Source organism: Ursus americanus, chromosome 7 (genome assembly GCF_024610735.1).
Source record: "Ursus americanus isolate L20-20 chromosome 7, mUrsAme1.1.p, whole genome shotgun sequence".
In the NCBI taxonomy this organism is placed as follows: domain Eukaryota; kingdom Metazoa; phylum Chordata; class Mammalia; order Carnivora; family Ursidae; genus Ursus; species Ursus americanus.
In genome coordinates, this window is record NC_142133.1 from 77,516,028 (window position 1) to 77,530,392 (window position 14,365).

At 50.7% G+C, this 14,365-nt stretch overlaps 1 protein-coding gene across 6 annotated transcripts in view; it reads right to left on the bottom strand.

Annotated features, from left to right (window-relative positions):
* Positions 1-5,568: 5,568 nt before the first annotated feature.
* LPIN1 (lipin 1) overlaps positions 5,569-14,365 on the bottom strand; it is a 130,321-nt gene continuing 121,524 nt past the window's right edge. For all 6 annotated transcript variants that reach the window (XM_045775972.2, XM_045775971.2, XM_045775970.2 and 3 more), the window contains 3 exons: positions 12,178-12,292; positions 11,305-11,408; positions 5,569-8,297 (listed from right to left, as the gene is read on the bottom strand). In XM_045775972.2, coding sequence (XP_045631928.1) covers positions 8,138-8,297; positions 11,305-11,408; positions 12,178-12,292 — 379 coding nt within the window. In that variant the 3' untranslated portion in view covers positions 5,569-8,137. The remainder of the gene's footprint in view (positions 8,298-11,304; positions 11,409-12,177; positions 12,293-14,365) is intronic.

Here is a 14,365-nt window from a genome sequence, read left to right on the forward strand (position 1 = left end):
CATATCAACCATTTGTAAGTAAACTGTCTCCCAAAAGCCATGTCTTAGTCACGTGCTTAAGTGAGATGTTCCCACGGACACAGAGGATGTGCTCAGTTTCCACGTCTGCCCTTCTCCTCGCTGGTGTTTTCGTGCACTGGACATTGACAGCCCTACACTATGCCTTGTGTCTGAATTTCCATTTTTATACATTAGCAGAGGACTTGACACTGTTGGAAGACGACGCCAATTGCCAGGTGCTGCTGCCACTGCAGGAGAGAAAGCCAGGTCTCCTCTGAAGCCCGAGTCAAAACCATTGTCCTCTCTTCCTCCTCCATGGGGATGGCAAGGGTACCTCGGGAGGCCCCCCACGCCAGAGCTTTCTCATCAGCCTGGTGTTGCAGGGGTGGGGCGGTGGGAGCTCAGGTGGGATGGAGGTGACCCAAGGTCCCATGGGTCTCAAAGTGTCAAAGTAAGGTCGGAACAGACCTCGGGGCATTGGAGGTGGCTCAGCTGTCCTGCCACAGCTCCTGCAAGAGGAGATACCTATTATGGAAGGAGAGGTGCCAGGCCAGTTACCCCAGCCCCCAGAGAAAGCCACCTCCCATCCCAGGGTCCCCTGACACCATGCAAAGGCTCTCACCTGACCATCCTAACTCACTCCCAAAGTAAACAAAACCATAGTTCACAGTTTCAGAAGAGCTTTGGCTCCCTAGAAGCAGAACTGCCCACTGGCCTCCCTGCAGCGTGCAGATAGACGGACGTCCAGACCATGGGACGCTCCACATTATTAGACAGCGACCACACACGTGCAGGTTTGCAAGTAGGCGCCCCAGCATCTCTGCTCAGCGACACCCTTCTCCTCCCCACGAAGGGGCGGCTCTGGTTGGTGGGGGCCCAGCACCTTTGCACATGTGACCAGAGAACAGCCCGGCTGGGCTCAAAAGCAGGAAGCAGGCTCTCTCCCTTTCCAAGGTGCTTGGGCACGGAGGCTGTTCTTACACCAGAGTAAAGACTGTTTGGGGAGCCGCCACCTCCATGGACCCAGAGAGGGGAGGCATTCTCCAGCTCTGGGGGTGAAAAGAGATATTTAAAAGCCCCAACTGGCTACAGACAACATCAGTAACTTCTGTCGCTGTGGACAGAACAGCGGACCCCTGAGTGCCCATGTGACTCAGTTCATGTTCCATCAGTCAGAACCTAGGAGAGAAGGGTGATGAACACCCCACACCCCAATCTGCAAGGGTGCGGATGCCGTAAACACGCAAGATGATGGCAGGTAATGTCCACACGGAGGTCTTACGGCACTTCAAAGAGAGAAAATCAGGACGATGGAGTCAGGGTAGTGCGGTCCCCAGCTAAATTCAAGAGTCCCCCTTTCGAAGTCAGTGCCCTGTTTGTTGTATGAGACGGTTTACTGAAGGCACCCCACCTGGGTGCAAGAATCAGCAACAGTACGTTCACAGCCAGGGTCGGTGGAAACATGTGATCAGAACTTTCCAGTTGCTGTATTTTGTGGAAGGCAGGGTTGATAATGATTTGAAGGGTGACCTATCACGCCCAAAAGTTGGAAGAACCCAGCTGACAAATGTAATATAAAACACAAGTACGTCTGTTATAAACCCCAATCCAACATCATTTTGCCAGCTCGAATTTCCCATCACATGACGTTCATGTTCGTTTGAGTTTTATTGGTTTTTTAGTTTTAGCTGCACTTAATTTTAAATGCATTCTGGTTTTATTATTGTATAAGGGCTATGGTTTTATGTTGGTACATATTTACACAAAATTATATAAAAATATTTTAATTCACTGCAATGTTTTGAAGATGACTCTATTATTTGGAGAAAAAAAAAATACTGCGTGGGGTTTGTCCACTTCCACCCCCTCGAGTCCTAAGAAACGCATCGGTTCACATACCATAAACTGAGTTCCGCGCAGAGTCAGATGAAAACGATTTCACTGTCGAAGCCGTGATCTCTGGTATCATCACCCTTCGTGCACTGCATGAAAGCGAGAACACAAACTTTTGTCCAGAACCAAGTCTCTCTCGATAAATCAGAGGTTAACCACCTCACTCAATCAGCAAGCGCTGTTTATTTTTTAGGATATCCCTGAAATATGAATCAAGAGGACAAAGAACAAAAACAAAACTATCAAGCCCGTCTGGAAGGAAAAAGACCAAGTTCCCAAGTGAGCGTGTTACTTGAAAACCATATAAACCATTTCTTCTTAGCTTGGCTCTGTCATCCATCTCGGAAAAGGATGTTTTTACAATCAGAGCAGAAATATGACTGGCGCTCGGACATTTACATTTCTTTGTTGCAAAATGAATGTAACTTGTTCAGATTCCAGCAGCGGAGAAAGCAGCAGAAGTAGTGGTTACTTTCCAAAGTGAAACTTAAAACCACAATCTCCGGGCGCACAAAAAGGCAGAATGAGTCACCGGAAGAGGCCACTTGCTTGCAAAACTCATTAAAGGCAATGCAGGGCTGAATGGACTTCCTGCGCCGGTGAAAAGCTAGCTGGCATCAGGACAGCCCCTCCAGGCTCCCACAATTTGGGGGAGGAAGGGAGGCATCAGAAATCTGGGTACAGCCCAGGTCTGCTGTTCACACGCACCCAGCTGCCCGGCCCGGTTGGCGGGCGGAGTCCCCTCCCGGCTGCCACCAGCCCACGGAGATGCCGGGAAGGGGGCTGAGGCTGGCCGTTGTGCATCAGAGGGTTACGACGGCACCCCGTGACTCAATCGAGCCCCCACAGTGGGTTTCCAGGGGCCTCCCTCCTGCAACAGCTCCTTTCTGTCCCTCTGGCCAGGCCAGGCTCGTACGGTGCAGCAGCAGCCCCTGGGGACAGGACGTGGGCCTCCGCTGTGCCATCTGGAACCTGAGCTTGCATCAGAATCCCGGGGAGGACATACTAGCCCGGGGTGTGGGACCCACGCCCCTAGTCTGGGCAGGGGATTTGGGGTCAGGCCCAAGAAGCTGCATTTCTAACGAGCCTCTGGTGCGGGAGCTGCAGGCTCTGAGCCCCACGGATCTAAGCGGTTCTTCGACCTTCACAACAACCACCCACAAACGGCTCCCTCCTCCGAGCCGGTTAGTGATGTCTGGCCTTGGGCAGTGCCAACTGGAGGCACTTTGGCACCCAAACAGTCCCCGTAGGGCATTCCTCCCCCTCCCCACCAGCCCTCAACACACCTGGCTTGTCTCCAAGACTAGCACTACGGGGAGGGGCCTTTGTCAAGCCCAGATAATGTTTTTAAAGGCTGTGCCTCCAAACCAGAACGGATTGTGCCCCCAGGTGGCCATTTGGGGCCTGCTGGCTTCCAGGGCCCACTTCGATTGGGTCATATTCAGGTTTCCTTTGGGCACCAAGCCTCTCCAGCCCAGCAGGGATGCCCTGCCACTTCGGGCTGCAACAGGAGAGGGAAAAGGGGGTCAGAAGCAGGAGGAAGGCGCGACGGGCATTTTGAGCACTTCTGTTTGGTGCAGAGACGGATGTCCTCCCACCACCCCCAGGCTTATGGAAGCAGGGCAGTCCCGCTCCCACCCAGCACCCCCCCCAGCCAGCCCCCGTCTGAAGACAAAGTACAGCCGTACAAAGGGAGGAAGAGGGATAAGTGATGGGTGATATGACACAGCTCTCCTGAACAGCTGCTTAGAACAGCACTCCCGCTACAACCAGGAAATCCAGAATCCAAAGGAGTTCGGCTTTTCATTTTAATGAGGCCTGCTTAACTTTCCTCAACAACTCTATGTCCCAGGGCTGCACCAGAGCCCCGCGCCGTTCCCTTTTACAGGAAAGGGCACCCTGGGGCCCAACGCTGGTGGGCACTGGCCCCACTGTCCTTGTTCCCCAGGCTCCAGTGAAAGGGCCAGTGAGTCTGGCCGGCTGTGTCCATTTCGAAGACCAAGATAGAAAGTATTTTAAATATTCAGGTGATTACAGCTGAGACATTGGGGGAAATTCAAGCTGCCGCACTCGCTTTCCCGCACACATGACGCTGCCTACAGCACCGAATGGAAACAGCATGGCCTAGCGGTACCACTGAGAGGAGAGTGGCCAAGGGCGGGAGCAGGTGGGGATCCCTGGGCCAGAGACTCCAGTTCATGCTGATTTTTACTTTACAGATAAAAGAGCCTACAATCTGAAATCAGAGGTGGAATAAATCTGTTCAGCTGCATGAGGGGGCTTGTTTTGTTTTCAAGATACAGAAGCATTAACTCTGAGACGCCCAGATGGCCTGCTCGGCTCTAGCTTCGCGAGCAGCTCAGCCTGGGGCCCCGGATAGCCGTCTTTCATGCATTTAGGGACCCATACTCTTACACATGTATCCCAAAACACTTCGGCTGATGCGGGTAAATCAACAGGACGTCTCGGGCATGCCGGCGATGCGCAAAACCAATAGGAATTATGACCGTTCTCAAGTCATCTGGGCGAACTAGCCAAGGGTTTTGACTGATTCATTCAAAATGTAAAGTGAGTGGGGCGCCTGGGTGGCTCCATCCGTTAAGCATTCAATTCTTGATTTCCGTTCAGGTCATGGTGGGGGGGTGGGGTGAGATCAAGTCCCGCCTCAGGCTCTGTGCTCAGCGCAGTCTGCTTGTCCCTTTCTCCCTGCCCCTCCCCCTGCTCTCTCTCTTAAACACATAAAATTTAAAAGAGAGAGGGACCCAGCCAGGTGCCCCCGCACGAAGGAAGGTACTCGCTGCGATGATCACCTGGTGCCGCAGGGGAGTGTGGAACCCCTAATTGCACCTCTGCAACTAATACCACACTGTATGTTAACCGGAATTTAAATAAAAACTGAAGAAAAATGAGCCAGAAGAATGAGACTCTATGCCACGGAGGAGAGTCCAAAAATTGAGGACAGGGAATGTGAGGCAAGGGAAGCTGCAGTTTATACTTTTATTTTCTGTGCATTATATACAGTGTTTGGACATCTTAAAACCCTTTTTGCTGGGGGAGAGATGGGCTAGCCACTTCCAGAGGCAGCCCCTGGAACATGCCAACCGACGCATCCGGACCCAGCCCTCCTCCAGCTGGTCTGTGCGCCCAGGAGGCAGCATTCCTCTGCCTTAAACAGCCCGGGGCTGGGCACTGGACTGCCAGGGACCACCCCTCCAGCTTGCAGGCTGCAGAAATAATTCAAGCTGGATACCTGCCCCGCCCTGCCCTGCCTCTCCTTTGGAAACCCCAGGAAAGGCTCTGGCCTAGGCTCTCCCCTCCCTCTGGCCACTTCTGCTTCCTGACCACCCTGGTGCTTCCCCACGGGCACTGCAAGGCATGACGTGCCTCCCGTGTCAAGGACCTGAGTGTAATGAACTTGGGTTCCTGAGCCTCTCCTGTGTCTCCTCTTGTGGCTGCACCTGACTATCTCACTCGAGAACACAGACCAGAGCCTGCTTGTGTGACACAGCGATCGTGGGCCAAGCCCTGGAGGAACCTGCATGTACCACACTTACCTGAGCCCACTCTGCTCTCGAGCCATTTCCACCAGGAGGACGGGCTCCGGACACAGCCCCCCCTGGCCACCCTCTCCCCCCTACCCTGTGCTTATGGAGAGTCAATACTGCACCAAAGGCGTCAGGAAAGACTGGCTCTTTTATTGCAAATATTGAACGGTTCATAGTCTTAAGGATTTCTTTTGAGTAGAGCATAAAAAATGCTTGGTATCACGCACTAGAAAACAACGTAATAACATCCCAAAAAACTTTAAAATTCACACGCCTGATTTCCAGAGAAATCGCTCATCCACCTCCTTTATTACAATGTTTTCTAGCTTTGCAGCCAGCACGACACCATGGGGCATACAGTGATTGGGATCATTGTGCCAGCACATACAAGTACAGATCAAGAATTGTAAATAAAATGGAAAGTGGTGATCTCAACCTGAACTCGAAAAGGGGAATTTCCCTTTGAAGGTGTAATCATTTTCCATGTACCAGGTCTGTCTAGTTTCCCTCACCACATGGGATGATCATGTGATGACGTCACGTGGAAGGACTCGTTTCCACAGGGCAACTGTGAAGCGTGGGGTCCGATGCAGCACGCCAGCGCACGACCGCAGGGTCACTGGGTAACGGGTGTGTAAATACGGGTAAACCAGCTGACAGATGCACGAGGGCAGCCCCACAGCCATGTACAAATCTCATTTTCAGAAGCCGCCAGGCAGGTGTGAATGTTACAGCCCCCCCCCCAGGGGTCACACTCTGGACGTGACACACTTCCGAGCGTGTCCCCTTCTGGAAGGCATGCTCTGTTTCGGACGGCAGCGGTGTGGAGCAGTGTAAGGGACCTCAAAATCAGGAATGAGGGTTGCAAGCTCTCCCACGTCCACACGGAGAGTGACTGCAGCTGGCCGTCCCGAGGAAGGGGACGCGGGATGCCACGACGTGGGACACGCTACCCCTCCTCAAAGCCGGATCCTCCCCAGTGCAGAGGACATACGAGGTCAGCCTCAGCAGGCACGTGACCTCGTGCTTAGTTCACAGCACTTCAAGTTCACCCCAAAATACCCTCACGACAGAATTAACATAGCCACTCAAGGTCACTAATGAACAAGCCCAGAGCAGTTAAGGCAGAACTACTTTTAATTATTTTGAATGCCTCCAAAAGGGAGTCTGCGCATGCGCGTTCCGAGTCTAGACAAGTCTGTGATGGACAACACACGCGCGTTTGCCTCTCTGCAGGGCCAGGCAGACCGCTGGGTAAAGGCAGCCCTTGCTGACACAGCCCACCAGCCACAATGAAGGCAACACCTCTGGATTTTCTTTCACAGAAAGAGTAAAATTTCATTCAACTGTTGCAGGTTCTGACTCTAACAATGCGATTTAAATAGGAAAGCGTTGCAGTCATTGGAGTAAAACACTCTTTAAAAAAAATAATACTTCAAAAAGTAAAGCAAAACCTTTTACCAAAATAATTCTTTCACTTTTCAAACTGTTCTCTCCAGAAGCCAGTTTTATAAACAAGGAATCATCATCTTCTGCCGACTTAAAGAATGTCACTCGAATTATTACTTATCCACTTGCCCTTAATTCGAGCGGGAAAAGTGAAGGAAAATAGAAAGTATTACCCATAAGCTCCAAGGAAGGTCAGTGTTGTGGGATATACAGAATAAGGCTCTTTGGATAGTCTCACATCTCTATCGTTTTAATGTATTAATGACAGTTTTAATAGAAAGAGTATGGCTAAAATTCTCATAACAATAACCCAATCTGAGCAAAGTAATAAATAAGAGCATCTACAAAGAACATAACGTCTTGAAGCGATTTTCGTAAAACCACCTAGTTTCTTTCGAGAGCTCCCAACAGAAATCGACACCATCACCACGTGGCGCGAGCTCCGTTCGAATCCACGGTTAGAGCACCGCCCGGCTGGAGAAGGGAGCTGGCGGAGTGTCGAGCTCATTCCAAATACTGCCCTAGTAATGCTTCCTATAATCTGAATTTAAGGCATTGCAAAGTTAGAGAGCGCCGGACGAAGCACATTCTAAATAAAATGTCTGCCACGGATGCATTAAGGCATAAACAGTCCAGCCTTGGCCACAAAAATGGGGGGAAATATGCCAACTATATAGGTTATCTTTACTCAGAGGAATTAAATTATTTCTGGCCTAACCATCAGACCCGTCGGCAAATACTGCAGGGAGACACCGCAGGCCGAGCCAGCACGGTGAGGGGAGAGACCCCGCGGAGCAGGTGGCGGGACCCTCAGCCTTCCCGCCGCACACAGAACAGGTGGCACCCACGGCCACAGAGGGAGACGGGCCCCTCCTCTACCACAGTCCCGCGCGTCCGGCGTGCCTCAACGGAACGGTCATCGGCGGGCCCCCCTGGCGGCCAGCTCTGCCCAGGAACCGGTGAGGACCCACGAGAGTGGCCGGGGCAGGGCAGCGCGGCGACGGGCTTGAAGCCGCCCCCGGGGATGGCTTCGGCTCGGAATGCACCCGACGCCTCGCCTCCGTGTTTCACTCGGAAATGTCAACCCCCGGGGGCACAGGGAAGGGACAGAAACGCCCCTCAGATTTCTCTGCTCTTAAGCAAATGACCGCACATCGGGCTCCTGAGCTCCTGCTCTGTGGCTCCCAGAACCTATCCTTTAATCGGGGGTGCCGGCCTTCACATGACGTCAGCGGGTTGCTCGCAACGGTTTACGCTGAGGCGGAATGAACGTCCTGGTTTTCAAAAGGTGGCGGCGGCTCTCTCCAGAAGGTGAAATTACTGAACGTGTCTGAGCAGGGGAAGTCCGAAGAATGGCTTCTCTTCAGCAATGGGAAGACGTGGTCAACCACTTCGCAGAGTCTCACGTACCTGGAGGGAGAATGGACAACGTCATTGCCTCAGAGGGACCCCCAGGCAAGCGGGACACCCGCCAGGTCCCCTGCGCTGTCCATGGAAGCGAGGAGAGATCCACGGCCCCGGGGAACAGACTACCCTGCATAACGCGGTGGCAGTTGTTCTCGAATAATTCCTCCCTAATTAACAAGAAATCAACACGCGTCCAAGTAGGAGTCAGAGAAGGCCCCACGGGCGAGGCGGGTGGAATCTGACTTGGCAGGAAAGACAGAAGAAGGGGGACAAGCACGAGTTGGGGGACGGGAGGAAACCCGCATGGCAGTGGACAGCTGCCTGCCTTGGAGCTCCCGTCCGAGCCCCGGGGGGGGGGGGGGGGGGGAAGAACCACAGATAAAGTGTGTGTTGGAGCATCAGAGACTGCTAAGGAGACACAGACTTGACCTTCAGCTCTGCCATTTACCGGCTGAGTGACCTTGGGCAAACGGCTTCATCCCCTCTAAGCCACAATCTCCTCAACTGTAAAGGAAAGGAAAACTGCCCCTGTGTCCACATGAGAGTTAAATAAAAAAACGTATGCGGCATAAAATGACGCAGATTTGGTGCTCAGTGAATTTATTCAACGTCCATCATTAACATTAGCCCTTGCTGATTGTTAGCCTCAGGGAAGAAGCCTTAGCTGGCACGAGGGACAAGAGACCTGGGATCCACTCCCACACCAAGGTTGCTGTGTAACCTTGGGCAAGTGTCTTGCCCTCTCTGGGCCTCAGGCCCTTCATCTTTATGGAATACGGAGTTGGACTAGACGAGTGTTTCTCAACGTTCCCCGCAATATTCTCTCCCTCCATTTTCTGCGTATTCTCAAGAAGACGTTGTGTCTTTGTCTCTTTGGCCCATACTACAAAAAGAAAGTTGCTGTATTGAACATGCATTTTCAGACCTCCGGGCGCCTCCAACCAGAAATTCTGACAAGCCCAGGCCTCTCCACACGTCCCCAGAGTCCTCCCTGACAGTCACGGGGTCCCTCTCCAGTTCCAATTTGCTAAAAACCAAAAAGTGCTTTCGAAACAAACTCCAGGAATTAGCATGTTCTGAGGCATCGAATACCTTATTAACTAAGGATGAGAGTGTGTATTTAATAAAGGACCCCCGAAGGGCTTATGAGGAACATCGTGCTTGCACAGAATGAGGAAAATCTCCCCTAACAAGCAAGAATTACGTCTTTCCTGGGGATTAAAACAAATTTTTAAAATACCTCCTGGCTTGAAGACCTATTTGTTTGAGTTCTGTGGCTCTGGGAGGCACCCCGCCCCGTGGGGAGCCGCTCAGAGCGCGTCATCAGGGTGTGTGGCAGGCACCCGCTCCAAACTGCCGAGTGCCCTGGGTGCTGGCCGGGCCCCCTCTGCACCCCTCTCGCACACAGGCCCTTGGGAGCAAACAGAGCTCCCACACGGACAGTCACAAACCACGGCAGTGAGCGCGGACACCCCCGTCCCCGCGGGCCGCTATCCATCTGATTTCTCAGACACAGTGTCCCTGGATCTGAAATGACCGTCCCGAGTCTGGTGCCAGAGACAGCATGTGCTCTCCGGGGGACGGAGGGGCACTGCCCCCCAGGAAGGGCCTCGTGTCCTGGCGTGGCACGAGACGACAAGGCGCCAAGTTCCTCCCACACGGAGATCCAGCCCGGGCCAAGGCGCCTGAACCCCCGAGTCTCAGCAGATGGGATAAGCCCACAGGCCTCTGGGGTAAACCCTCGCGGGGGCTGGGACCCCTCCTGCCACGTCCCTTGTGACAGACCTGCCGCGGGGCTGCTGCCCTTTCAGGGCAGTGTCTCATCAGTTCGGGTGCTTTCTGACCCTAAAAAGAGATCTCTTAGACCTTCTCCAGCCCAGGGAACCCTTTCACGTGGGAAACAGGAGCCCCCGATGCTGCGGGGGGGCCACTCCGAACGTGGCCAGGGTAAGCCTCAGTCTGTGCCTGCTGTGCCCGGCGCTGCCCCGGCTTCTGAAGGACGGAGGAGGCTCTTGGCTCCATCCTCCTTTCCCCCCGCGTATCTTGAGAACTGCTTAGGAACACGCATGACTGGGGGATGGAGGCATGTGGGGCAGGCCCCAGCGCTCCCTCCCGCCTACAACTGCCCCCCATTTAGGCTAAAGCAAGCTTGAACGGGCATAAGGATCATCTCGGAAGTGACAGTGTGCTCTCGGAGGAACCTAAACCTCTCATCTGCCTAAAACCACTGGGGGTGCCTGTGAAGCCGCTGGAACCAAACCCCCAGTTCAACTCCTGCCCGTGAGGTGGGCTCCTGCAGTCCCCCCGGGGTCACTCGGGGCCAGACAGCGCAGCCTCTGAATCAGGCACGGCAGGGGGACAGCCGTCTGCCTGGTGTCGCCCGGTGGGCAACGCTCACCAACCCAAGGTCTGAGGAAACGTTCTCCACCCTCCCACGTTAGGAAGCCAGACAGAGGCACACCGAAGTCCAGGGAGACTCCACAGCCAGCCAGGCTGCCTCCTTTCAGACAGGAGCCCGGCTCAGCCCCCTGCCCCAGGGCGACTCAGCTTCCACCACAAGCACGAGAAGAATTCTTACGACTTCTGGTGAGAGCAGCGTGGCAGGTCAGTGTGTGAAGACACACAGAAGTTTCTCATCCGTAAATACAGCTTCACATGATTATTTCAATTTGGTTACATTTCCAATTTGCACGCTAGACTTTCAGTCCTCACTTGGCAAATCTAAACCACTGGTTTTGAAATGCGTTCAATTCCACTCAGGAGCAGACCCTAACCACCAGTTTAAATTGTTGACCCAGAGGGGGCCTGATTTAATGCAGACTGTCCAAAACTTACGTTTTGGACAAAATACCAGGAGTTAAACTATATTTCCTTTGCAGGAATTAAAGATGGAAATAAAGGCAACAATGGACAAAAAGGCGGAGTGTAAACCGTAAACCATCATATTTCAAGACCGAGACTCGAAGCGCGCAAGGTCACAGCCGTCCCACAGAATGTGCACGGTACTCACGAGGAGATGTTGGTCTTTGCGTGTTCCTGCACAAGTTCTCCTTTGGGATTGACAGTGAATATTCTGTTCAAAGACACTCCTACTTGCTTATATGAATACACATCCTGTGTTTGGGAAAGTATAAATTAGGGGGGAAAAAAGGCATTATAAACACAAATATGGGATATTTCAGATTTGATGCAGATTTATAAAATTTTCACTAACCAGAGCTCTATTTCCAAATAGTGTAGAGAAAAAAGTATCTCTGGACGTGAAATTATTAAATCAGTTTCCCCCTCGGGGCCACTGTGCGCTCATTCGTTCAAGAGCTGAGCTAATGAGTAAACAAGCTACCACACCCCCCTGCAATTCTTACGTCCCTTAAGGCTATTCTCTGACCCATTTTCTCAGGCAGGAGTTTCAAAAGGGGAACTTTCTTACTGGGAAGCTAGTATCCAACTATGTTATCCAGAATGTTAAACTCTCCTGTGAATTTGGGCAGTGCACATAAAACCTCAAAGCGCCACTTTTGCCGTATGCAACAACGCTCTGAAAACTTGCGATGCCAAATTTCCCCATGCTGTTAAGGCCTGGCCTTGTGGTTCCCTTCCGGTAGAAAGGGTCTAATCCTATTCTAGGTACTTGTTCTACTAAATTAGCAAGTGGTTTGGAATTTGAAGTTTCTAGTCCCACATTTCAAGCTTCAGACTGAAACCCACTAGCCAATCTTTAAAGAAAACTAGAGGCCATGAGATAATTAGACAATCTCCTTACAGCTATTTCTAGCGGGACGGGAATCTGGCTCCCCACGGAGTCAAGACCCACCTTTCAGATGACACCTATCAGAAAAGGCGGTAATTTCAAGAGCTCTTATCTACCCAATCTAGTACTTACAGCCGGTCGGTTTCCAAAAGCAGCATAAAAGGGTTCTGTATTTGGAAAAAACAGGTTTTTGATGTCGGTCAAACACTGGACTTTAAACTTCTCCGGCTTCTTCTCAATCACTTCTCTGTTAAAACAAATAAATAAATAATGGATCAGCTTGAGACGGGAAGCTTCATTAGCATCAAACTATTTTTAAATTCACAGAGGGTGAATCCGTACTTTCAAGTCTTCCCACAAACAAGATGCTAAGGACAAGTGATTTTACTAAAGACCTCCACCAGTCATCCAAGGAACAAAGAATTCCAGATGCGGAAGAGAGAACATCTCCAAACTCGTTTTATGAGGCTAACATAGCCTCAAAAACAAAACTGAAAAGAAGAAAAGCATGAGCCAAGTGTGGACCAATCTCCTTCACGAATGTCAGGGCAAACATCCTAAATAAATATGCATATGCAAACTGACGGTAGCAAAGCACAAAAATCTTATTCCAGGAATGCAAGAGTAGTTCAATCCTTAAACTAATGAATGTAGTCTAACGCATTAATAGATTAAAGGAGGAGAAAACATACCATATTCATAGACACAGACAGGGCATTTGATACAATTCAGAGCCCAATCAAGATGAAAAAACTTAAACCTGGAATAGCAGGGAATACTCCACACCCACAGCAAACGTCCCGTTAACAGTGAAAAAACAGGTGGCACTACCACCATTTCAACCCAACACTGCGCGGCAGGTCCTCGCGGGCACGGTGACGGAAGGAAGACATAGTTATGAGGATTGGAAAGGAAAGAAAGGAAACTGTCACTACTCACACACACACAAAAAATACATTAAAAAAAAGAGAATCTGCAGATGAATTATCATCATTAATAAGAGATCAATAAGATTGTTGGCTATAAAATCAGTATACAAAAAAACTAATGTATAAAAATCAATTGCACTTTCATGCATCAGAAGAAACAAACAGGTAAAAATATAATTCTGTAAATAGAAATCAAAAATTTTAAACGTCTAGGAATAAACCTAATAGAAGATTGCCAGACTTTTATGGATAAAATTATAAACTTTATTGAACTATATTAGGAAAGACCTAAATGAAAAAACACACCGTAGAAGTGAATTGGAAGACTCAAAATTACAAGGAGATACTGACTCTCCTTAAACTCATCTACAGGTTCACTGCAATTTCAACCCCTCGACACGATTTTGTCTGTGTGTTTTTATAAAACTTGATCGTCACAAATACACAGAAGAGCAAAGGCCAGAAACCAAGTCACACACTTACAGACACTCGATTTATGAGCACAATGACAACTCAAAGCAGGAGGAAATGGGCCATCGTTTCAGTAAATGATGCTGGGACAACTGAACATCCCTAGAAGGGAAACAAAAGAAAGAAGGAAAAGGGCCTCCCGCACTCGACAGGCAACAATCAGTCCCTCGTGGATCACACACCAAACGTGAAAGGCAGCACCTTCGGATAAAACAGAGGAGCCTCATTTCATGCCCACAGCCAGGGAAGCCCTTTTTAATACACAAATCGCACGAACTACAGGGGAAATGATATGTTCAAGCACGTGAAACGAAGAATTTATGTTCATCACAAACCATACACTGGGGAAGGCTCTTTGCAACGCTCATAAGAAAGGCTATGGATATAGAATCCATCACGCACACAAATCAAAAAGAAAATTGGGAAAACACTTGAGCAGGCACTCCACAGAAGATGAAGCCGAAAGGGCCCACAAACGTGCGAAGAGCGGCATTTCACACCCACCGGACTAGCAAACATATAAATGGCTGACGACGTGTTGGCAAGAGAGCAGAGCAAGGGGAGCGCTTGTACGCCACTGTGGGAGCCTAAGCTGGTTCGACGACTTTGGAAAATGGTTCAGAATGACCTAACAATGCTGAATATGTGTGTCCTCTATGGCCAGCAATGCCAAGGCTACGTGTGTACCTTGGAGGAACTACTGCCCATGCAGACACACGAGAAACACGAGAAACGCTGCTTTTAATGGTAAAACACTGGAAACGACCCAAGTATCCATCCGTAGTAGGGTGGATAAGCGGCGGTCACCCTACAACAGGAGACCACACGGCAGTAAGAGCAACGAGTCACAGCTCTGCTCAACAGTCACGGGAACGTGATGTTGAGCGAGAAAAGCAAGCTGCAGAAGGACACAGGAGACG